Source organism: Solenopsis invicta, chromosome 10, assembly GCF_016802725.1.
Source record: "Solenopsis invicta isolate M01_SB chromosome 10, UNIL_Sinv_3.0, whole genome shotgun sequence".
NCBI classification, from domain to species: domain Eukaryota; kingdom Metazoa; phylum Arthropoda; class Insecta; order Hymenoptera; family Formicidae; genus Solenopsis; species Solenopsis invicta.
Window position 1 is genome coordinate 3,914,359 of NC_052673.1, and position 27,917 is coordinate 3,942,275.

The following is a 27,917-nucleotide window of genomic DNA, read 5'->3' on the forward strand; positions in this document are numbered from 1 at the left end:
CGCAACGATGATGTAACGATACCGAATTGTTAAGAGTCATAGAATAAACCTATAAGGTATGTATTTTATACACGCTTTTTGTTCTTAACGATAGTTGTCGGTGTCGTTACGCAAACATTTTACATAGCAAAAAAGCTGCGCAACGATATTAATGATTATCATTAAGAAGAGAGTTGTTTAGCAGCAGGATGGTATAACCTTTAATTATAGTATCGGTACGTTGTCATTGCGCAGATATTGTTCATGGTAAAAAAGCTGCATAACAGTACTGTAAGAATACTGATACAATTATTGAAAGTTACACATTCCGCTACAAGATTTGTATTTTTAGATTTGAAATTGAAATGTGTCGGTGTTCTATTTATTGCCGTTCCTATTCCACACTTCATTATTGTTTTGCCATAACGCGCGATGCTCGGTTTCAGGAATAACACTATATAGTCTAAGATCGTTAAAAGTTTTTGAATGCGCCATTTACTGTGTTTAAAAATATTCTGTTATTAATATAAGGTACTATTATTCATATCATATTTAATTATAAAAAAATATTATCCATGAATTATATATATGTATGTATGTATGTATGTATGTATGTATGTATGTATGTATGTATGTATGTATGTATGTATGTATGTATGTATGTATGTATGTATGTATGTATGTATGTATGTATGTATGTATGTATGTATGTATGTATGTATGTATGTATGTATTTGTGTGTGTGTGTGTGTGTGTGTGTGCGCGTGCGTGCGTGCGTGTGTGTGTGTGTGTGTGTGCGTGTGTGTGTGTGTGCGTGTGTGTGTGCGTGTGCGCGTGCGTGCGTGCGTGTGTGTGTGTATATTTTACAATAAAATATAGACATCTGTTATTAGAATCACTGCCCTCGTCTGTTATTGTCGTAGACTCAACCAAAAGGGTGTCTTGTATAGCATCATCGTTCTGAACCATTTCGAACAATTCGTCCCCAAGAAGCACAAGGTTATATAAAAGTTTTTATAACTCCATGAAACGTTTGTACATGATATATACTGGAAAATTGTACGATTAAAAAGTTAATATCGATTATACAACTATTTGTAATTTTTAAAACATCTATATGATTAGTATATGTAAAAATTAGTATATGTATATATATTTATTTAAAGTTTTTATAATATTTGTACGACTCCGTACAAATTAATTGTTATGTGATATTTGTTTTAAAAGGTTGTAACGTCTATACGACTTCATTGTATGTTAGCTGTAGCATTCATTACAAGTTTTTGAGACGTCTTTACGATTCTTTATAAATTAGTTATTTGCAATATTTATGACATTGTTTTTAAAACGTTTATACGACTTCGTATACTTTAACTTGATTAGAGTCATAATTTTAGGTTTTTAAACGTGTATACAATTGCAAATATTGTTAAGTAGAAATAACGGGTGTATAATGTTTGTAAAACCTTTATATAACTTTAAAAATGAAGTTATTTTGATGTTTATTACTAATCAGTATACTTAAAAAATGTGTTTTAATAAAAATTTTTGTTTTTTAAATAAACAGAATTTAACTAAATCATTCCGTAAATCTAAAGAAGTTATTTTTTTTTTTTACAGAGAAAGAATTACTTTTCGGTTTCAACCATTTAAGCTCACGACCAGCATAAAGATAACAAAAAAAAAAAATAACAATTGGAAGTAGGACCGGAACGTGAAAAAACATTATTGACATTAAAAGCACCTGGCAAAAAATCAATTTTGCAACTAATTGCTTATAACAATTATAACAACTATTACAATTAAAAAAGCAGCATATCTGTTTCTTTAGTAATTTTTCCCGTAGAATCGATTGGCGCAATCAGTTTTCCTCTACAGTCAATTTTTAATAATTTGTTTATAATAATTGCAAAATAGATTTTTGCAACGTGTTTTTTACGTTAATTCGTTAATTTTTTCTTGCTCAAGTACTATTTCCAATTGATATTTTTTAACTATCTTTACTAGTTTGGCCATGGGTAAGAACAGGTTTTAATTATTTATATAGATTATATATAGTTTATTTTTAAAATATCTAAAAACTAATTTTAGATATTTTTAAAATATCTAAAAACTAAACAGTTAAAGGTTAGTGAGAGTGTTTGCGCGGTACTTAACACACAAGTTTCTTCCTTTTCAAATTAGCTTTACTTCAAATATAATTTTTTATTAACAATATCACAAGTGTACGATTAGCTCAGTGTTAGCATATTAGATTATTGTTCCGAAGATCTTAGGTTCAAATCCTGCCGATGCGTTTTCAAAAATTGTAAAATAATGCGCAATTGTAATTAATGAAATGGAATCTTATATGTGAAATAGTAAATACAGATTAAGCTATACAAATAGTAAGATCTGTAAAAAAAACTAAAAAGAAGTTTTTTATTTTTTAAACTAAAAGAAAAGAACGGGCCCAGAATAAAATTTTTATATTAGCCAAAGTTTGCGAAAGTTGTATTAACGTCTATACGTGATGTTTAAAACGGTTATTGAAACGTATGCCATGACTGTTAACGGTCGGTTGTAAAACAGTTGTATTACAAGTTTTAATGTCGTTAATGCGACGTTAGAAATCAGTCGTATAGATTCCCCACTTAATTGACGTAAATATTTCAACGACGTTACTATCTGTACTTTTTATTTGCAGTGCGGTTGTAAGAAAAGTTACAAAGTTTTAAAGAAAGTTGTATAAACGTTTCTATAACTATAATATTACTAGATTGTGCTCCTTGGGGTCTGTTATTGACGTAGACTCAACCATAGAGATAATTTATATAGTGTCATTATTCTGTTCCATTGCTAATGATGGTTCCTGAGAAATCCGTGGAAACTCTAGCCATACCCACCCAATTTCATTCATTAGAAGATTGTTAGATAAAACTAATTTTATACATTTCACAATAAAAATTGAAATTTCTTACTATTATTATCATCACAAACGGCGTTATTAATTAATTCGACATCTTGTACAGCGTCATATAGTTTTTCATTGCTCTGTATTATTTCTAATGTCGCTAGTTGAGGAAGTTGTAGAAATTTCTGCCGCAACCATTCTCCGCCCTCCATTAAAAATTTGTAAGAGATGTCACGACCATTATTTGTATTAGTATCTTGATCATCGTGTTCGTTTCGCTCGTTAGTTGTACTCATATTATCCGTAATGTTGGTGGGGTTATCAGTGCCGCTATTTTTATCGATCAATTTATTATTATTAGGGTTCGTGGATGAAATACAGGTTTCAAACTGCGCGATACCCTTAATTAGAAACGCATCGTTTTCGTTATCAGTTAGCATCTCTTATATGTCTAATAAAAATGTGTTATCTATCATTTTGGTTAATCTCTTTCTCTCTCTCTCTCTCTCTTGATATGTTAAGATACACGAATTGCAACTGACTTTTTCTGCAAATTTCTTTTTACTTACTACGTCGTTCATCACATTTGGATACAATATTTTTAACATAAGCCGTATTTTGTAAACCGCGCCGCACAATTTCGTTATAAATAATATGTAGGATGTCGCGATCACCAGTGAACAAAGCGTGATTAAAATATTTTATAATGTTACGTAAAGTAGAATAAATTATTAAAAATTCAAATTTTTTAAATAAAGTTTGTCGCGAATAACTCCATAAATACGAGGTGTGATCAAAAAGTAAGGTGACTTTTCATTTTTATAAAAAAATATTCATTTATTCATCCAAAATTATGTTATCCCCTTCAAAATAATCCCCCTCCGATACAATGCATTTGTGCCAGCGCTTTTTCCAGTCGTCAAAACATTTCTGAAATGCACTTTTGGGTACTGCCTTGAGCTCCTTCAGCGATGCAGCCTCAATCTCCTCAATCGTCGCAAATCTTCGTCCTTTTTTCCTCATAACCATATACCCATGTTTCCTCATAACCATATACCCAGTTATAACCTTTTTGAGCAGATCAGGATCATCATTGACGTCGTTCAACATGTCTTGGGCGATGTTCATGCGACGCTGCTTCTGATCAAAATTAAGCAATTTTGGAACGAATTTCGCTGACACACATGTCATACCCAAAACATCCGTTAAAATTAATTGGCATGAGCCAAACGATATGTTAAGATCATTAGCTATTTCTCTAATCGTGATTCGACGATTTTTCAACACAATTTCTTTCACTTCCTGAACATTTTCGTCGGTTTTTGACGTGCTGGGGCGTCCAGAACGAGGTTCATCGTTAACATTTTCTCGGCCCTCTTGGAATAACTTATACCATTTATAAACATTTTTTTTGCTCAAAGTTGACTCACCGTACGCCACTATCAACAATTTCAAGAATTTTTGAACACTTAATATCATTTTTTACACAAAAATTAATACAAACTCTCTGCTCCATTATTTTCAACAGCAAAAAATCGCCGAGCACGCAAACACGAGTCTAACTTTTATACCTCTCACATAAAAACAACACATGCTATATAGTCAAAACTGTGAACATATGATCGTGACGAGTGTACCAACACAAAAAAAAAAATTTTGAAATTAGAGTGTACAGAGCGCGCGAAATTCAAAAAGTCACCTTACTTTTTGATCACATCTCGTATGTGCATGGCATTTGGTATATGCAGTTTTTGTTTTTTTATTCTTCGATTTTAAACATACATGACATCTTTTAGAGGATGTAGATTGAGCAGCTCCAGAAGATCATGGGCCCTCAATATTCAAGTTTCGTTTAAGACATTTTAGTAGTGGACAAGGCAATGAGGGTATTTCAGCCCTTCTGGCCATTTGGTAAGGTTTGACCAATTTAACAGCCAACTCCTTCAGAAACATCCTTCTGGATATATTTAAATCAACTTTAGCCTTGTATATCACGTAGGCATTAATTTTTTTTTTTACCTTCAACATTACTATCATGGTGCATGGTGGAGATTAGCAATACGGCCTTTGATTTTTTTGGTACGTACAAACACAAAGTAATATCTTCCTAAAACCCAAATAAACTCGAATTTACTTCTCGTTCTTTGCAGAACGAAATGCCTTTAGTATCTCATTGTCAGACTCATTTTATCGCATCGTGCCAACCATAGTTACCTGATGATCTATGAAAAGAGTTTTTGCAAGTGTGAATGCTGGTAAACCAATTGTCCATGGTTACATTTTTACCAGTTCGAGAAATTAGTTCAATTATACTTTTACTAAGCTCAATGTATCGGTGGACAACTTGAATGGTCCATCAGGTCATTTACTAATATATACTTTAAATTTCTGTAAATAATATGATGCTGAATTATCAAGAGCAAAATGTTTGATGCCACATTTAGTAGGTTTTTTAGGCATGAAAACCACACCGCAAAATTTTCCTCGAAATCTAAGCAGCTGCTCAACTGCCGTTTGTTTATCTATTGACTGTCTTGCTTCTCTTGTTGTACAAGCATCAAAACGTAAATATCTTAGTATAAACAAGAATCTATTATAAGTCATCATGTTTGGAAAAAATTCGATGCCAGTACCTTCAATAGCTCACAAACCTTTATAATTCAAGTGGAATGATCGGAGAACACCAGATATGAAAAACAAGCCAAAAATTGCCAGTAGTTTCTCATATGTATTTATTTGACAGTTACGTTCTCTCATAATATTACTGAATAAATATTATGCAAATAATTAGTACATAACAGGATAAGTTATATTGCACCTTTAGAAAATATGCTGAGGAACGCTTCCGACATTGTAGCTACCTTTCTAGCGATTCTTTTGGGTCCAGCAGGATAACTCACGATATTGTGACTTTGAGTTCTAACAATTGGCGTTTGGCAATAGTTTGGATCATTTTGTACGTTTGTTTTTTCCAAGATAAAATGAGTTAATCTCCTCTTCTATGACTCTATGATAAACTGGCTAGATGACTTAGTGGCGTTTTGTCATCATTGCTCGACTGGTTTTCACCGACGTACTGATGACCTTTGTACCGATGGAGTATTATACTCGCTTTTTATGATTTATGATCTTCTTCCTCTTCGAAACGACTGTCAAAAACTTTCTCTTTTTTAAACAATTGTTGTGTAATCTGCTGGTCAATCAATGAACGAGGCATAATGGAAACCTAACCTAACTTAACCTTAAACAAAAACAGTCAAAACAAAGCTGAAATTAACTATTTCAACACGTGCATTTCATTAAAACAATATGCAATAGTAAAACACTTACCAGAATTTTTAACTATGTAAACACTCGCATGGGATGTCGCATACCTCAAACGTACTCTCCCGCTACAACCGCGCATAAACGTAATCTGCTCGCGATTGATTCGTAAAAAAAAACGCGGATATAGAAAGCTACCGCGAAAGCTGCTGTGGAAAATTTAAAAACAAAAAATATACAAAGATACAGATACGTGCTGGGGTGTATGACACCCCGCGCAAGCAACCAAGGGTTAATAAAAGTTAAGTTAATAAAAGTTAAGTTAACTAAAAAATTTATAGTCTCCTCCCACCTCCATCGTGGTATATCTTTAAATTGTCTTACACATTTCGATTCTAGACATACATGCTGTCTGGAAGACTAGCTTATTTATGTACCTTATAACTATTTACTTTGTTATAGTATTTTTTAATATGCAACGTTTTTATTTCGTTTTCATAATAAATGTCAATTGAATAAAACAACAGTACAAATAATGAATAATATTAACCTTGGAAAGATCAAAAAAGTGTGAATTCATTCTAAAAGACTTTAAACTACGCAACTGAACAAGTAAACATTTTCGGCCAGGAATTATATCCATAAGTCACTTTTACTTTCTGGGAGTAGAGTCAGGCCGTCGGTGCATCAGGCAACCGCGATTTGCCAAGCTATATGCATCGATATTTTATTTGAAACTATCAAGATAGATGCGCACTACACGCGTGATACACATTTTTTATAAATTACAAATTACTTTACTTGATACACACATATACCCTATACGAGTATATATTTATATCCTAGTCTAGTTTTAGTGTCAATGTTTCATGCAGTTAAATCAATTTTGTTAGCTTTATGAAAAGTAACATATTTCATGTATAACTATCTAAGTTAAAGATTTTGTGTTTCATAAATTAATTTCTGCTATGATTTACTAGTTTTATGGATAAAATTAACCAAATAGTTATATTACTTCTAATATAATGTTTTAGTCTGTAGTGATATAATAGCAATGTATTTGTATAGACTTGTATTTAATTTTTGATTAAAAAATATAGAGAGGTGTAAACAAACCCTGATAACCTATCTATGTTGTTGCTGCAATGTTGCTGAAAACAAAGAGCATTAGTTTTTAGCAAATTTAGAACAAGGTGTGTACCTCATTTGCTTTTGGTTTAACATCACACGAATTCAGCACGTTTTGCTGCCAATATGCTACGTATTTGCTGTCAATGGTTTATCGCTATACATAAAGAGCAACATAAGAGCAAGTTGCCAACATGTGCTGAGTCATAAATTTCAGTAAAAATTCAACATGTCGAAAACGGTTAAATATATGTTTTATACTCTTATTTATTTCTAATATATAAAAAATAAGTAAGTTAATTTTTCTTTTTGCTGAATTGTTACCATCCTGCCGAAAATGTGCGAGTAAAACTAATTTAAAAAAAAAGTAATCCGAATCGATCGAGATTTCTGCACCTAAAATACGGTATTAAGACCGATTGAAAATAAGATTGAAACTCAGATAGATTTATTAAAACAGAATACATTGATGTAAACATAATAAATGTTTAGTTTACAAAAAAAAATATTTCTTGTATCCTTCTCGTTAAAAAAAGATTAAATTTAAATAAAAACATTTAATTTATGTACAAGATTAAATAACAATACAAATTGTTATTTACATGTAAAAATTTTAAATTTTATGTGGAACAGCGTTCCACACTTTTCATACTTGAAAAGAATGAGAACAAGTATTCATCTCGAGGTTACAACAAGCAGATCCTAAAGGCTCACTGAAGTATGAGAGCTGGAGAGTGCGGTGGTGCCTAGACATAACGTCTGTGGCCGCACTCGACTCACGAGAAAATCCCCCGCGGCGTGGCCACCTAGCGGTGGCGCCAACATTCACTTGTTAAATTTATTTCAATCCGCTTTGATAGCCAAGCTGTTTTGCAAAATCAGGCAACTTAATGCTGATCATGAATTTATGACTAGTTGCTATGTATTTGCTGAAAACGTAACGTATAGTCATATTTAACGCGTATTCAACAACATGAGAACAGATTTGAGACATTTTATGTCAGCAGATTGAGAGCATACGGAGAGCAACCGTTGCTCATTCTGTTGCCAACAAAATGACTTCTATTCGTGGAAAAAATTTTCCTTTATTAATCGTTTTCGACAACATAAGAGCAACATGATGATAATAAAAAAAGATAATAATGTTGTGTATTTGTTAAAAATATTAAATATATTAATTATTGTCTTGTAGCCAAATAAAATGTTGAAAATGATCTATTTGTGTGTGTCCACGCGTGTACGTGTGTAATTGTGTGTTTACACGAGCGTGTGTAAAGTAATAAATAAACAGAAGTAAATTAATTATTTATTCTTTTTATATTTCTATACGGGCTAATTATTAATTATTTATTTTTTTTAATATTTCTGTACGGTCTATTGTTGATATTAATATCAATAATAGCCCGGATAAAAACATAGAAAATAAATAAATAATTAATTTACTCCTATTTATTTATTACATTACACACACTCGCGCAAACACACAATCACACACGCACACGCGCGCACACACACAAATGGATCATTTTCGACATTTTATTTGGCTACAAGGCAATAATTAATATTTAATGTTTTTAACAAATACACGACAAAAGCATCATTATCTTTTTTCATTATTAACATGGTGCTCTTAAGTTGTCGAAAACGATTGATAAAGCAAAATATTTTCCACGAATAGAAAACATATTGTTGGCAACAGAATGAGCAACAGTTGCTCTCCGTTTACTCTCAATCTGCTGACATAAAATATCTCAAATCTACTCTCACGTTGTTGAATATGACTATGCATTACGTTTTCAGCAAATACACAGCAACTGGTCAAAAATTCATGCTCAGCATTAAGTTGCTTGATTTTACAAACCATGCTTGGCTATCAGGAAATTTATAATTTTTTCCTATTGTTTTTTTTCCTATTTTTCAATTTTTGACATCCGTTGACATTCATGTAACAAAATAATTATACCTTCTAAACAATGAAACAATAATTTTTTTTCTTACAATTCAATATGTCTTCTTTAAAACCATGTTAGTAATTTAGAAATTGGTTAATTAAAAGAATAGTTGACTATTTTTTAATGAAAATGTCATTTTTTTTTACTTTTTTTCCTTTAAACCGTTTTTTACTTACTTCCAGTAAAGATAATTGAACTCAACTAACGCCATATTCTTTTTTATTAAAAGAAGAGATTGACCTATTATTGAATTTTCTAACATATACACATATATAAAGTTATATTAGGAAAGGCTTTGAAGAAATAAATCAAAATAAAAATTTGTGTAGATAGAGCCGATACAAGTTATTCGTGTGTGAGTTGATGTAATTAGCGACCAAACTTTACATAGCAAATTACAGACGTTTCAATCCTAGTTTTGAATCATCTTCAGTGTGCGGATACAACCTTATATTCTACACACAAATTCAAAAACTAACGCAGTGTGTAGGCCATGTGTGTTATTCTGGTCCGCATCATTGTAAGACAGATTTATATTTTTTATTCACATGGTCAACTAAAACAATTATGTATTTTTTTTCCGAAGCATGCTCAGCAATAAAATACACAGACATTTTTTGCAAAGATACAATCACTTACATTGAAATGACGTCAATTTAACAAGTAGACAATTATAATTGCGTGGGTGGAACGAACGGTTGACTATGTGAATAAAAAATAAATCTGTCATATAACGACGCGGATCAAAATAACACACATGGCCTACACATTGCATTAGATTTTGGATTTGTATGTGGAATGTAAGATTGTATCCGCGCACTGAAGTGATCCAAAACTAAGATCGAAACGTCTGTAATTTGCTATGTAACATTTCACTAATCATATTAACTCACACACGAACAACTTGCGTTGGCTCTATCGGTACGAATTCTTATTTTGATAAATATAAAGTATTTTATGTTATAATATAAAATATGGTTTTTTTGTACCCCAGTTAGTCTATTATAAGACAAAGAAATAGATATGATCATTCTAGAATTAATAGACAGCACGCATATTTCAAATAAAGTCACAGACGTCTCATTAAGAACTAGCCAACATTCAGAAACATTAATATAAAAATGTTAGCAGTTTTAGTATATAGAAATTAGAGCGCGCTTTTTATCATTCTGTATCTATTTTTCAGTAGACATAAAGGATAGAATGACATAATAAGTGCACTATATAGCAAATTTAATAGCATATTAAAAAGATTAAAAACAATTCTTTTACATTTTCAGATGTCCGAATCTGTAAAAGTAGCAGTAAGATGTCGACCTATATCTCAAAAGGAATTGCAGCAAGGATGTCAGGTATGTGATAACACGTTGGTCAATTGCCGATTTGTCTACTTATTATGCATACAAATTTTTTATTTTTCGGTAAATACTTATTATTATTATTATATAGCATTAAAAAAGTAAATAATCACAATTGAATGAAAATATGTGATATATACAAATCAATAAAAAAAAATTGACATTATTCAAAATAACATTTTATTCTGTAATGATGCTTCGACAAAGATCCGCATCGTGATTAACGATCATCAGTATAATCTCTGCCTGATCGCCAAATCATCGCACAGTGGTTCAAACGCAAAATAGTCTACAGGTCATATTTCTTAAACGAATTCAATGATTCTTTAATACTCATAATTATCAGAAATACTCGGAAATAAATTATAAAGAGAATTAACGGAGCCGATTTTTGAATTTCTTTACTTATGCAAAAATATTTAAACAAATGAAGTGATTAATTACTACTTTTTTACTAAATTATTTTTTATTAGATTACAAGTTACATTAACAACATTATCGATAAAAATAAATAAATTATAAAAAAAAATTTTTATTTATCCTTTTTCAAATCATTCAACTTTTGTCTGAAACGTTCACGACATGACTTTTCAACTTATATAATAATAATAATAATAATAATAATAATAATATAATAATAATAATAACAACAAACACAGGAAGGCATTACTGAATCCTCATTATTGAAAATCCGCCTGTGGCACGCAGACTGCGGTCCATTGTGTCTCCCTCTAACCATCTGACACCTATGAGAGTCCAGAAGAAACGCAGGTCCCTCACCGATCGCTCGCTTATCTGCTTTGGCTCGAGAAATGCCCAGCAAGTTTAGCCTTAACCCAACATAGGCCGGGCAGTCGCAAAGTATATGAAAATTTGTCTCTTCCTCCTTCTCACGCCCTGCACTCAGTCGTATCAAATCGATCCAACTTGTGCATGTGATAATTAAGGGCTTCTGACCAGTCAATATTTGCACTACTAGCCTGCCATCCATCCTATTCAAAGACCTAATGTCCCCGGCCAGGTCCTCGCTGGACGTTTTTCCCAGCAAACCTCCAGCCTGTCAACATATGATCCTTATTTTATTTCTCCAAAAATCGAGACGCTCGTTCCGCAATCAAGCCCGAATCCTCCTCCTAGGCAGAAAGCACCAGTCGCGGTCCAAACACTTCCATCTTCGGTGCAGCCCTGGCGCGCCGGCATCCTCGCTGTCCTCGATCCTTGAATGACCGAGGACCGAGGACAGAATGATAACTTCCTTATCGCCAGTTTCTTCAGTGCACATCTGCAGTCCCAGACCAACCACGAGGTACAAATCGTATGCTCCAATGCCGTTTCCTTTTGCGCCCTAGGCCATTACACAACTGCTGCGTAAATAAGCTTTGGTTAAAGTATTGCTGAGTAGATCGAATAGACCATTTAGGTTTGCAGGGCCCACGTCTGGCGAAAAATTTTTCTACACGCCCAAAAGTAGGAGCTCTTAAAGCAACTATCGAGATGTTCCCCCTAAGACAACTTCCTGTCCAGGATCACTCTTGGATATTTCACTGATTCAGCCGGAACTAGTCTCTCTCCCTCAAAAATAAATTCTTCTATAATGCCCACCTTGTATTTGCGTGCGAAAACGAACTCGGTTTTTAACGGATTCACTGACAAACCGGTCCCTCTACACTAGCGCTCTACTGTTCCCAATGCATTTTGGGTGAGCTCCAGAAGCGGCTCAAGTAAGTGTACCCGTACCAGCAGAGCTACATCATGGTCCTGACGAAGCCCCTCTCACTTAGTCCTTCAAGTAGCTCATTATTAGGCACTATAAGAGTGGAGAGAGCAATTCCCCTTGAGGGCAACCCGTCTCCATCCATCCATTAACTTTCGCTGTTCTCGGTGTGGTTACGATCCATCGCCCAAGCATGCACCGGAACCACTCAACGAGTTTCTCCGGTACGTCCCTGCGCAACGTGTTTTCACACATTATGAGGGGTGTTAAACGCATTTTCTATATCCAAGAAGATGCCTACTGCATATCCGCCCCCCAATAAACGACACTTTGGAATAAAGGGCAGTCTCCGTGGAATAGACCATTCAGTATGCATTCTGTGCTTAATGCAAAGAGTGCTGTTGAAGAGCAACGTCCCTCACATACGCATCAACCAGTTTCTCCAAGGTCTTTAGGAGAAACGAAATCAAACTAATCGGTCTGAAATTGTTAGCGGACGAGTAGCTCATTCTTCCCGTTTTCCATTCGACTTATACAACAATTAAAAAATTTTAAACCAATAAAAGAATTACAATCAAATTTTACGTAAACTTAAATAAAATAATAGAATAATTTATAAAATTTTTATTATAAATTAATAATACTTTGATACTCCAATTTATTCATAGAACTATAATCTTAATTATTTTTTTAATATACAGAAAAAAGTTCTTGTAATGTCCAATGCATAATGTCAATGCAGAGATCTATCCAGTACAGAACATCCTTCATCCTCATCAGTATAAAGTAAAACACATTATTACGAATGATCAAGCGTGACATTATTCAATAATTCTCTGTTGGTAACTAGTAAAACCGGAGGTAAACGCAATCGATTGACAAAGAAACTTTCTTGACATCGGTATTATAGATTCTTCTTTTGAGCGAAAGTCGAATGACACGCGGTCGCGCGCAAGGCGTAGGGTAAGGGGAATAGCGCTAAGGCCAAGCAAATAGGCTAGCATTTTTTGTCACGCGAACTCATGAATATATTATTTGTTCTTTTCTTCGATTTCAACGCCATCTAATGCAAGATCTCTCAACTACTGAGTTACACAATTACAGCTCTGTTACTCTTCAAACTGATTCCGCACGCTAATTTATACTTGAAATTTTCAAAACATTATTTCTCTTATACTAAAGCTTCTAGGCTTTTTCTGATAGCACAATATTGTTCTTTGTTGTAATTCCAAGTTCGCCCCATGCTTATTTTATTCGTACAAAGTCTCAAACTTTTATGCGCAGCATATTTTGGCTAACAAAAATATATTTTTATAATTTTTTTTTGTTTTTTATATCAAATTGTAGCCTGCTATACTTTGTTATTGTCTGTACTTTAATTTTGTAAAAAAAATTTTCAATGAGTATCTACAATAAAAAAAAATAGCTGTTCTAAAAATATTTACGTGTACAGACGACTTTAGTATCGCCTTAAAAAAACATAGGCAATAAAGTATTATATTTTACATGAAAATTTTGAGACTGTTGCGTCACGATGTCTCCGATCATAAGGCACGGAGAGATCACACCTAATTTATTGATTTAGAACTTGATTAGTCTCTCAGCTGCTAGGCCAATCAGACCAAACTTGCATAGCTGTTTAACCATGTGTATAAGGAAACTGGTTGGTTCATTAACACACGCATAAGGAAATGGACTAATCAATTTCCTTATGCATACAGTTATGCAGCTATGTAGATTTATCTGGATAGGTCCTTACTAATGTCTGATAATCTCGGATGTTAGAAATCGCCGGTTTTGTAAAAACACAGGGCGATCTTGCGTCGAACCTTGTGCTTGTTCCTCGCCTTAAGAAAATGCTAAAGTACCGCAAATTACCGACAATTAGCGCATCTAAATATCTTCAAATTGGTGTTACAGAATTAAAAAAACTTTTTATAGAATTGAAATACGCGTAAAAAAAAGAGATGCTTAGATAAATTTTATAAGAAAATCGAATAAAAAGTTAATAAGTTATTAAAAATTTACTCGTATAACCATCACCTAAGATTAACTTTACATTAATACAGAAATTTTGTAGTTTGTACATACAGAATGAGAGTAGAGCAGCCTTCAGAAAACATGCACAAATAACACTGCGTCGTCCGCGTCTGCAATCACAATCCACTCAACGACCTCCTGCTCTACTCTGGGCTCCTGCCACAAGTTACCGAGCGTCGTCTTGAGCAAAATCAAACAAAATCAACGACCTTCTGCTCTAACCTGGGCTCCTGCCACAGGTTACCGAGCATTGCCTATCTCTGAAATCAAAATTTAGTGTTTAATAAAAATTTAAAATCTAACTTTCTGAACAATCAGAATTTGTGAAGAAAATTTGTTTAATTTTTAATTCTTCTGTTGAAGATTTAAAATTGAATTTTCTCAAAAAAATTGCGTTTTTATTTCTAAATAAAAACACTACTTTTGATAACTATGCATAGAAAGGACTTGTATTATCATTTAAAAAATCGATTCTACAACATTTAAAATATAAATGATATAAATAAAATATGAAAGACAAATTATTTTGGTAAAACTTTACAAAAAGGGAGCAGCCTCTGACGACTTGACATATGTGATATATGATCCCTTGATATATGTTATCAATGGGAAGGTACTGAGTGACATACAAAAGGTTTTGAGTAATGCTCACTTCTTATTAAAAAAATATCAGAGAAAGAAAAAATAGTTTTTCTTAATTATTTCACTAAATATTCATTTTACAAAAAAATGTGTCAAATAAAAAATGAAGCTAGTAATAAGCTCTATAAAAAAGGTTATATACATTTTTTATTTAACTTCAATACTTTAGTCGTTATAGTAGAAAAACAGTTTTAAAATAATTTTTTTTTATTTTTTAGTAGTTTTGTGTGAAAAGTAGAAGCTTGGGTGGGGGAGGGGTTCCGCCCCTCCCCCGCACCCCCTCCCCGTATTTTTTCTAACCCAACCTAACCCTATTTTAATTGTAATTTGACCAAGGATATCTAATTGATGTTGCAATATTAGATTTGAAATTATGGCCCACACCCTCCCGCACCCACCCCGTCATTAGTGGACTTGAGACAAAGTGGGTTGGGGTAAAAAAAGATACGGTGAGGGAGTGTAGGGCCACGCATTCTCTGTATATTGTAAAAAAACTATTTTGCGTCGAAAACAGTTTTCAACGCAAAACAGTTTTTCTACAATAACGACGAAAGTATTAAAATATGTATATAACCTTTTTTTATAGAGCTTATTAGTAGCTTCATTTTCTGTTTGACACATTTTTTTGTAAAATGAATATTTTCCGAAATAAGTAAGAAAAACTATTTTTTCTTTCTGTAATATTTTTTTAATTAAAAGTGAGCATTACTTAAAACCTTGTGTATGTTACTCAGTACCTTCCCATTGATAACATATGTCAAGGTCAAGGTTGTCAGTGGCTGCTCCCTTTTGTAAAGGTTTACCATTATTTTTATTGGTAGAAAATTATATCAATTTTATAAACATTTCAATGAAAAAATTTTTTCTTTCTTTTTCTCTCTCTTAATAATTTTTTGTTCTTATTAGTTTTAGTGTTATATTTCTTTAATTTACCATTTTAAGTTTCAAAAGTTTCGAGTTTTGAGAGTTATAAGAACTTTGCAACATTACAAAGTTTTAGATTCGATTTTCCGTAAAAATTAATTTTAATTCATCCCTGGTGATTAACATAACTGGTTGTTATGTGTGCGTGTGTGTTTAGTTTTTAGGTTTATTAGTCAATTATTTTTTTCATTTGATTCATCTTTGCTCTGAGAAAGTCACGAGTAAACGTTATTGTCATATATCGAACGTACTGTAACCTAGCGACCATATCAAAACATACGCGCATGTTTTTCCACGTGCGGATGTTGCATTTTTCGCTATAACAAGGCATCTTACCGAGCTTTATATACACTTACAAATTTTTCGTGTCCTACATAATTAGAATTCGCTTGATTATAAAACGTTTTCTAAACCATTTAATTAAATAATTTCTCTTTCTTTCACATTTAAGAACTCCCATTTTAATATATAAAACTTTTACTTGCACAAGGTAAAGTAAAATGAAAAATATATTCAGACAAAAATTGTATAATTGTCTTAAAGAAGACAAATGATAATAAAATAAATCAACTTTTGACAAAAGCTTGTTTTTTAAGATTACATAACCCCCATTTTTTTAAAATAAAATTTTATGAATTTTTTCACGTAATCTGTTTTAAATAAAATTTTACGATTTTTTTATGTAAACTGATTCCTCTAATTAGACTGCATATAAGAGTATTAAGGTGGAATTTTAAAATTTAATAGTTTATGAGATATATTATACTTTATTTTGATATACTATAAAATATTGATACAAGCTCTGACTGATATATTTTGACATAAAATAATAAAAGTATCTAGTAAACTATTAATTTTTTAATACAACTTTGCTCGAATAATTAAAGAAATCATGTCATAAAAGAATCATATAATTCTATTCAAAAAAATGGCGATAACTATATAATATCTGTAAAAATCTGGTTTTTTTTCAAAAGTTGATTTTACCGTTACTTATTTCTCGTCAGACAATACAACTTTCATCTGAAATACTTTTTTCTAATATGCTTTCTTTTTCACAAGATTTTAATTCTGTTTTCATTAAAATGGAACAACCTGTATATATGTGGACATGTATATCAGAATATGTGCTCGTGTAAAACTTGTATGTATATGCATACATACACATGTGCATGAATATTCACTCTACTCATATATAACGATATTTTTATTTTTAGTAGCGCCTAAAATTTGCTCGGAAATGGCACATAGCATCGTAGTGAACTGTCAAATGAAGTATGTTGACGTATTTCATTTGATAATTTTGACTAATCAGTTTATGTATGGCTTAACATTCTATAATATTTGGTTGATATTAATTCTTATGAATAATTTTAATTAAATAATTACTGATAAACAAGACAAAGTTTAAAAATGACTCCTCATCATTATATGAAAAATCAAGTAAATATGTCAAAAGTCAGCCAATGTTATACAAGAGCATCCACACTACTATGCTCTGCACCCATTATTTAATGAGATATCGCAATTTAAAATATCTCCTGTTTTTTTAATGATTTTAGCATAACACCGTCGACATTTGCATAATCTGATGTGCACCGCAGAGAGATTGATAGGTCGGATTTTACACATCAGACGTGCGTGTGTCTGCGTGCGTGCGTGCATGCCTGTGTGTGTGTGTGTGTGTGTGTGTGTGTGTGTGTGTGTGTGTGTGTGTGTGTAAGCGTGCGCGCGTGCGCGCGCGTGCGTGCGTGTGCGTGTGCGTGTATGTACGTGTGTATGGGGTGTACATGTGTATGTGTGTGTGTGTGTGTGTGTGTGTGTGTGTGTGTGTGCGCGTGTGTGTGTGTGTGTGTGTGTGTGTGTGTGTGTGTGTGTGTATGTGTGTGTGTGTATGTAGAAATTTTTTAGTAAGAAATGTTGCCACCTCTTCGATGTATTGCTATGTGCAACCTTGATTTCATATTGATGTACTTTTATATTAGATTGAAAAATTTTATTCTAAATTTGACGCAGTATCTCTTTTAAATTTGCATAATTGTCGACTGTTTCCGACAATTTCTTAAATAACGTTTTATCATGTCTCATGTTCTATTGGATTTAAGTCCGGGCTCAGAATGTAGGAAAAGTGATGTTATTTTCTTGCAGAAATTCTTTGGTCACAGCAGCAGCGTGAGGTTGTACATTATTGTGTATTAGAATATACATCTCCATTTCTATGACGAAATGAAAGAATTTACGGTCAAAAAATATTTTTGCTACGATATAGTTGATTTGCGCTACGATGTAAAGTTGCACAAATTACAACAGAAAAAATTCGTAGAGAAAAAAACTCTGCAAATAGAGAATGCTTGACCTCTCTTAAACAGAGTAGTGCAAATCGGTAGTAATTATTGTAAAAACAATTTTTACGACAGTCAGACATCTTATTGAAGTGGAAGTTGCTCAAATTATTACATTTTTAAAAAATGGCAGCATGGAGAAATAAAAAGGTTTTATTCCAAATAGAGGTTTTCACTATAATTATCAGCTTAAAAAGTAAAATGTTTGAAGCAATATGTGATGACACCGCGTTTCGCAAACTTGTAGCAAGGTACATCGCGCCTTATTTGATGGCGGCACGGAGATTCCGAAAGAAAAGTGGTGTAGCGTGACGGATTGTGCTACGAGTTTGCGAAACGTTGCATCACCACACGTTGGTTCAAAAGTTTTATTTTTCAAATTGATAATTATAGCGAATGTCCTAGAATGGTATAAGATATTTTATCCCTCCATATCCTAGACGCAGCTCATACCTCATTTCTGGAACATCCTATGTGTATGTACATTGTGTTGTGCCAGTGTTGTTGTCAAGCAGCCTTTAATCAGCTGACCGAGAAAAAATCAATACTGGACAAAAAAGGATTGTTCGTTCACGACGGTTTGTTTTGGTTTAAAATAAAGCCCTCAGTTTAACGGAGAATGTTCTTTCGTACGAGAGGAAGTGTGTTGAATGAGTGCCGCGAGTTCCGCGGTAAACGTATCGCGAGTGCAACAACATATACATATTTTAATAATTGAACAACAAATCACGTATAATATATTTTTATCTTTAATTTATCTGTACTCGTTTTCAATGTTTATGTCTATATATTTACCTTTACGTCCAAACATTAAATTTATGAAGAATAAATTTAAGAATAAGTATATATTTCTACTAATGTAAATTAATTTAATTATCGGTTTAACTTACTTTTAATTCAATAAACAATATTAAAGTCTCAAAATTATCAAGGATAAATGAAATTAAAGGTTTAGAGTGTTTGTGTGATACACAGTGTGCTAATTTCTTTTTGTTCAAAATTACCATGTTTATATAAATTCAACATGTTCTTGAACATTTTGGTATCGTTTCGAGTTCTCAGCATACCAAGTATAAAAGACATCTTTTAAGTCTTCATAATGAAGAGCAGTTAGTGTATTTCTCTGATATCCATCGAATTACATTGACATATGATTTGACAATCGAGTAGCAACAAATAAAGAATTGAAAATTTAATTTATGTTCTATATACATGTATAAATGTTATAGTAATTGATGAATTGCTCAAAGCCATAGAATAATTCACCGCGTTCGCCAAAGGGTATTCGCTACAAATATGCGCATAAATGTGTAAAAATTCTGCTGATGTCAATTTGTATAAAGTTTGCTTAATGTCGCAATTAATGTGAAAATGGAAAATTCGCAACACAAGATAAAGGATTATTTCATACGGTAGTTAAGAAAAAAATGTAGTAAACACTAGTAATGTATAAATTCAATTGCAGTCAAACGATCATAAGTAGAGTCAATAACAATAAATATAAATAGATTAAATAAATATTGAGAAATTTTACAAAGTCTACATTTATTCTTAAAATTACAAGTTTGTTTTTTTTTTATGGCTAAGAATAGATATGCGTAGTGTAAAAATTCTGTATCTGATTGTGAATTAATACTGTTTTTTTTTGCATTTGGATATACATATAGTAATTCAAAAATTCCACGATTATAAAAGAATGGTAAGAATGGAAAGATAAATCATCTACACTTTTATCTAATGTATCTACACTTTCCTAATCAAAATCATTATTGTGATGCACTCTATGCTCGGTTATATCCGAATAATTGTCTTTATTTTTACGAATATCATTACGGTGTTTTATATTCTAGTTTTCTTCCTATTGGTTCGACATTGGATGCATCACAAAACTTACAATGTATATTGTTACATTTCCTTTACCTTGTTCAGAAGACTTTTATGTTTTAACGATTTTATTTAATATAACAGACGATAAGGCAGCGAATACGAGTCGGGCACGGTAAACGGTGTGAAATGAGTAGTAATCTCAATATATTATTTAAAATCACATAAATTTATTAATGAACGTTTCGACTCCTGTTTTGAGCTATCTTCAGCGTAACATTATCTTTAATACATGATGAACAGTGACAGTCACTGACAGTGAGGTAGAGTGCCTCCTCGTTAAGAAGATGTCAAAATAATCAAGTTAAACAACTCGAAAATGATGGGCATTGCTCAAACTACGAATAAAATAGTGTAAACCATAGAAAAATAAATTAATTTGTGAGTGCAATAGCTTCGTAGGAAAAAAAAGTTCAGAACTTTCTTCTTTTTGTAAAAAAAGAGAACAGTGGGCAAAAATGATAATAAGTTATAGTTATTTTTAGTGTTTAAATTGTGGTAACTATGCTTTAGTGCATATTATTATAACATTATAGCATTAATAATTGTAATAATAGAACTCTTAACCATAATTATTTTAAAATTTAATTTAACATTTAATTATACTCAATACTACATACTTTTTTCTCACTGCAGCTTGCATTATATTAAATAAAAAAAATAGGTTAAAACTTTACACTTTGTCCGTCATAACAACATTGTATGGTTAAATGTAATACAAACAGTACCACTTTATGAGCCGTTTATCGATAACGGGTGGAATATATGCCAAATCGATAATCCGACCAAGTCACTCTACCATCTTTCCTATAAATGAAAACACAGGTGTTCTGTGCAAGTATGCAAGTGCACGCACATGTGAATGTACTCGTCATACTTTCCTGCTTTCAGTGACGTTCCAACTCACGCGATCAGCGCATTTCGATTTTAAAAAGACAACTACATAATTTACACGTCAATAATTCGAATAATTTTTTATTTTTTTATTTTCTTTGCAAATTTCATCGTCATACAATATTCTAAGAATCGTAATTACAATTTTCATTGTTCCTTAAAGTCTTAGATTAAAAGTTTTAAAAAGTTTATTTTCTTGAAACCATTTTATATTTATAAAAAATATGATATTATAATACTTATAATTAAATTATCGAATTAAATGTTCTAACAATTATGTTTTTATGTTACAGAACTATGAGAGAAATTTTTAATAAATTAATTTAAGATTAATTTTTCTCATATATCAAATAAAAGTTTTTAATATGTTTAACTTAATTAATTTTTTTATTATTGTATTTTGTTTATATGGAAATTAATGAAAGATACAGTCACAAAAATAATAATAAACTTTTATTGTAATTTTCTATTTTTATATAATGATTTGATTATAACTAGCATAAACATTTTCTCCATAATTTAAAAAACATTCATATTATACATGAGTTATTTTATTTTTTATATATTATATTTTATTTATTACACACAAAATAAAATAATTTACTTTTTATGTATTGTACTATCTGATTTATAATGTTTAAACATTTTCTGATTGAAAAAAGTTATATTTTGAAAGTATTATGTACACAGGGATAGATGTAATGATCGGATATATAGTGTGCACTCGTGCACACAGTGTCCTCGTGAATCGCTAAATAATTTATGCTCTGACATACGTAATCCGTATTACCATAATTCACTAAAAGCATTTACTTGCAGCTTTACTATATACATATATATGTATATATATATATATATATATATATATATATATACACATATGAATGAAGCAACATCCATCCTAGCAAAAGAAGACAGTGTGACAATGCGCATCTAACATTCTTATCGATGATTAGAGTACTATTATACCAAGTTTTATATTTAGCACTAAAACCGCTCGATATTTTATTAGTAGAACGGTGGAAACCAATGTTTATTAGAAATATTATTTCATATGCATTTTATATTAAAATTATATGATTGTTATCACTTTTTATAAATTTTATATAACATTTTTTTGTTGTTTTTATATTAATTTATATTTAATATTTTACTTTTTTACTACTTACTTTAATAATTATTAATTGTTAATTATGTTTTTATGATTTATTAGTTATTCCTATGACTGTTTTCTTTTATTAAATAATATATATATATATATATATACTGGAATGTACATGTGTATGTATGTGTGTATATATATGTATATGTTACTATTATTTGTATTTGTATTTTACAAAATAAGTTTTAATTGAAAAAGGAATTAAAGAAGACAATAAAAATTTGTGAAAAAAAACTAAACTAGACAACAAAAAAATGAAATATTTTCTACAATCTAAATTTTAAGCATTTTAATATAACAACTATACAACAACTATGTAAATATTATAATATACTTAATACCATTAACATTAATTTATTATAATTACATCAATTTTCAACACTTTCTCATTCCAAATATAACTGTTGTACTTTATATTTTTAAGTATTGTACGAATATAATCGTTTAACGAATCGTTTACCGCAACTTCATGGTTATTTAATTTGTCGTAGGTCAATGTATAGTTCCGTTTAAGAGTTTTACAATCGATAATGTTCCATATTCTCGTACATAAAGTTTTACATTTGCAGAACAGTTTTTCCGTGAAACTCTACCGCATTATTGAGTCATCGTATTTTCGATTAACAGATTATCAAACATATATTTTTCATTATTATATACTCTACAATTTTTTTCTATTCTTTGATAACATAAAAGTGACACCTCTTACATTTCTTACATTTATAATTCAATTATTTTAAATATCATTATTCAAATATTTTAAATATCATTATGGTAGGTATATAACATCTCAATGTATTATAAAACATTTTTAAATATTATACATTTTTCTATTATTACATTTGAGTGTCTGCGTAAATTTTATGTATATTTCTCTCATTGATTTAAAAGTTACTTTCAATTGCTCTCGATTCTTCTATAAAATCGTTTTACTTGCAAATTTAATGAAGAAATAGCATTGTAATTAAAATCAAATTTTAAATTAATAGAACTCTAGTAAGTATTCATACATAGGTTAATCACTCATTAAAAAGTTATTTACTTAAAACTGTAATAAAATACAGTCACTTTTACTACAAAAGCCATTATAAATCAAATTTTTTGTTGTTCTCTACAGCTCAGGTCTATGAGGCAAATTCGAGCATTTACGACCAAAAATTTTTTGTCATTAATTAGGAAAAATGAATGAAGGTCATAGCACATAAAAAAAACTTAAGCACTAAGGTATATAAAGTGAGAAAATTAACATGTTGAATTTGCTACTGTTAATGTTATGGTCTTACATTTTCAATTATTATTGGCCGATTAATTTATATTGTTTAAGTTTTAATGCTTAAGTTATTTGTGTGTCATGACCTTAAAAAATTTTCAGTTTTTAAATTTTGATCACTTTTAATTCTTATAGTCAAAAAAATCTTAATTTTGTTGTTTCTGATTATTTTTATAAAAAGTATTTTTAAAGTCTGTTTACACTTTTTATATTTTTTGGAATGGGTAAAAATATGAAAAATATCGAATATATATTCCTTTATTTTTAAGAATAAACTTTTTTTAAATTAAAAATTTTGTCTCTAGTTTTTCTCAATTTCTCCAGAAAAGGAGGAAAAAATAGCAATTAAAAAATTTCAAATAATAAGGCGAGGGAAGTATAGAAACCTCGAATAAAGTATTCTTAAAATGAAAATTTTAGCTCTTATTTGGAGTTGTCTTTCAAAATTAAGAAGGATTAACATTTAAAAGTGATCTGTTTATCTTTATTTCTTAATTAAAGTAACATGGGTATACTTAATATCATAATGTTGTATAATGTATCATAATCATGTAAAAATATAATTAAAATATCTACAGGGTGTTTCTTAAAAAACGCCCGCTAATTAAATAGCGTTATAAAATTCTGGATCAAAACGTCTTGAACCACTTTTTTCTATAATTAATAACTTATAATTAGTAATTACTGAGTAAAATTAATCAGAGCGGTCCTCTAGACAGGCATATAGTACGTCAATAAGCCACGCGCTTGATATAAGCGCTCGCCACTACGCTTCCGCAATTTCGCACTGCGACCAGCATTCAATATTCTTATGCATCGTAATAATGCAAAAAACTTTATTTTGCATTGAAAATTACATTTCTTCTAATAAAAGCATTTCTTTAGATTTGCAACGGCTAAGATGTGTAATCATACCTAAAAACCTTTGAATTTCAGTTTTATTTTTTGGAGTTTCTATCGATATTTCTCTTTAATTGCTTTATTTTTGTCTATTTGCAATCCTAAATCAGTCGAAACGGCCAAAAAAATTTCACTGATGTTGAGCATACATTTAATATACATTTGTTTAGTTTGTAATTATTCTTCTCAAGTTTACATAGTAATTTTTCTATGCTTTTGTTATGATCTCTGCTTCTTCTATCTTACCTCCTAAGCCATAAAGGAAAATGTCATTTACTTCTATTTATTTTAACTTTTATTTTTTTTCGTGAACAATTTCGTCACAGGTAAACATTTTTCTAACAAATATCTCAGTAACTGATACTCCAAATGGTAATCTGATCAATCAATACCTACCAAAAGACGTCCAAAAACGAGTTTATTGCTCTTTTCTGTCAATTAAATTTGCCAGAAACCTTAAATTTCTTTGTGTCTACAGTAGAGAATACTTTAACTTTGCTAAACTCATTGTCAGGTAAAATCTCATCCATTGTTATAATTTAAAAACAAGGTCGTTTTGACACTGAATTCCTTACAAAAATAATTTGCCGTTTTTACACCTCATATGGACCGTTTTTAGCCCGTTTTATCATTTTTATGCCCGTTTCTTGCATTATTAGTCTATTGCGGAGGAAAATGATGAGTATACACGAGTATACTTATAATTATTTTTGAGTAGATTGTCCGTTTTCAATACTCATTTTTCAGCTGATGAATGACAATAAGTTGATACGTTTCTCTTTTACTTACAAGAAAGAAGATCAAGTGGATTGTCCGTTTTTAATACTCATTTTCCAGTTGATGAATGACAACACGTTATTTATACGTTCTTTGATTCACAAAAGAAGAATAAAATAAAACATTCGCTGATTTCTCCTCACTTAATTATATTTATATTAATTATATTAGTACTTACCCTCCCCTAATTTATGAATAAGTGGCACGATGTGACAATATTCAAGTATTATTAATAATATATAATACTATTTTATTTATTCTTTTGATATGTTATAAATCCCACTTAAATATGTATAGGATACTGATACTATACAAAAAAGACTTTTTTAATTTATTATACGCGGCTTATAAAAATAAGCATTGTTTATAAATTTTTGCAGAAATAGAAAGGTTTTATTCACATTTTTGGGGACAAATTATTTATTAATATTTGACGTAACAAGTGTGTACTGTGACGTGACATCCTGTTTGGCTGTCCGTCACAGAGATTGTAAGATCCGGGGAGCGCACGCTGCGGCTCTACGTTCTCTCGACTCGGAGACGGACGTTTCGGCGCGAGCGCTAATAATTTTGCGTTTTTGTTTTGTGTGCGTGTGTTTGTCCGTCAATTTTAGCGACGTTTGGCGGATCAGCGGCCGGAGATCAATAATTTTGTATCGACGAAGTTTCACCCGACAAAAAGACTGCAGGAAGGAGGACCTACCGCTACTCAAAATTTTACGGATCGTGCGCAGGATCGCAGTAGCGCGCACGACAGATGATCTCTCTTCATTTAATTACGTTATCTCTTACCGTCGCGCCTGTACGCAACAGTAAGGCCGCTGAATATTGCAGGACGCAAAGAGGGAAGGTCAGACGTAGGAGACGTCGACACTTCACACAGATCATCGCGTAGGAGACCTTGAACTGCGAGGAGCTGCGAGAGGATGTTCCTGACTTGATCCCGAGCACCGGACACCGAAGAGTCCGTAAGAATGGCCGTTCGGCCTCGGGAAAACCACGGGAAGAGTCGCGAGCTGCCCAAAAACACCGACCTACCTCGAATTGCGCGCCGCAGCACGACAGCCTGATTAGAGGGTCGCGAGGACCACGTAATAAGGCGAAACCAATAGCAGGACGCGACGAGCCCCCGTGCGTGGAGCGAGAGATCCTGTGTGCCGCTTGTCGAATTTCCTCGATCACTTCGCTGTAGATCGTGGTACGTGCCGTCACCAGCTGAGACGAGTGGAGCCGTTTCTCATTTTGGAGGACGATCTTCTGAGCTAGACCAGCGTCGTGATGAGACGAGCGAGATTTTGTAAAGCTACCGATTTTGCCGATCGGATGAGTCGCGCGCGTAATTGTAATTAGAGTTCAAGTTCGCTGTAAGATCTTCCGCCGGAATTGGAACACGCAGGTGATCGCGTGCTGTCCGCGTGCTCGGCCGTCGTGCGCCTCATCCGATCAAGTCGCGCCTTAATTTTCGTTGGTTCCTTTTATTGAAAGCGTCGCCACAGCCAAGTCGCGTTAATTGTTGTAATATTCTTGTGTGTCGCGTTTGTATGTGTTTCTGTTTGGCAATCGCGTATTTCCGTTCGCGTATTTCGTACTGAATCGCCATATAATTTCGCGTAGAATGAGAGTGCGCGTATAGAGTTTCGAGTGTGCATGGCACGTTTTGTCCGCCGTTAATTAGAATTGAATCTTGACTCTCTCCGTTCAGTGAACCGACGGCCGCACCCGGATCGCGAGAAATGGTTGCCAAGCTTGTAAGTTAATGTACAATATCGGCAGAAATATATTGTTAATTTTTCCATTTATTTGATGTGTTTTCTTTAAGCTTCTTCTATCTTCCTGCCCGCAACGAACCAACCCCTCTGTCAATTCCGTGGCTTAATTACTGGTTAAGAAAGCCCGTCATTGCCTGCGACGCAATAAAATATTTCCGCATTTGCTAGCAAGGAACTTTAGCGACCGGTAATCTTGTCGTATAAGAGCGGCACGCTCGCTCGTGCCTGGCGTCCAATCTGCTGTTTGATTATTGCGCTTTAGAGTCGAATAATGTCTGCGAGCTAATTTTTGTGTCTGTCTGTTGTCACGGATGATCACGTAGTTGCACCACGCTTGTGAGTGCGGTCGCAGTACATACACACGCACACACACATACATGCACGCACGCATGCACGCACGTACGCATGCACGCACGTACGCACACTTAAAAGATAGTACATGTATACGTTTTACAAACAATAACCGTGTGAGTACATATATGTATGTATAGCATTCACGTTGCACATTTTAAAATAGCGTGATTCAGTAAAAATTCTAATAATTGTATAATAATTATATATTAATAACAAATTAGTAAAGACTCTCAAGATTAAATATAATAAAAAGTAAAGAAAGCTAATGAGAGTGCTGCGCGGTTATTTTTGCACAAAAGTAAATAGTCAGTTATAAAATATAATAATAATGAAACTAACGGGGCAGTTCTCGCGGTCGAAGATCCGCCTATGGCACACAGACTACTGTCCATTGTGTCTCCCTCCAGTTGTTCACCACCTACGGAAGTTCTGATTCTCCCTCCAAAAACGACTCAGGTCCCTCATCGGTAGCCCGCTTATCTGTCCTGGCTTGGGAAATGTCAAGCCTAGCAGCTTTAGCCTTAGTCTCGCATAGGCCGGGCAATCACAAAAAATGTGGAGACTTGTCTCCTTCTCCTCCCTTCAAGCCCTACACTCGGTCGTATCGGATCGGCCTAGTTTGTGCATGTGGTGCCATTGAGGGTCCCATGACCAGTCAGTATTTGCACTGC

The 27,917-nt window shown here is 32.2% G+C and overlaps 1 protein-coding gene across 15 annotated transcripts in view; it reads left to right on the forward strand.

The window, feature by feature from the left end:
* Positions 1-27,917, forward strand: part of LOC105203569 (osmotic avoidance abnormal protein 3) — a 185,795-nt gene that overhangs the window by 9,606 nt on the left and 148,272 nt on the right. For 14 of the 15 annotated variants that reach the window (XR_005575728.1, XR_005575727.1, XR_005575724.1 and 11 more), the window contains exon 2: positions 10,497-10,568. Coding sequence is in view for 4 of the 15 variants with exons in the window: in XM_039454465.1 (XP_039310399.1) it covers positions 10,497-10,568 (72 nt within the window). In the remaining 11 variants the exon portion in view is untranslated. Of the gene's footprint in view, positions 1-1,931; positions 1,998-10,496; positions 10,569-27,917 lie in introns of those variants that run through there. The other variant, XR_005575729.1, reaches the window with a different exon arrangement.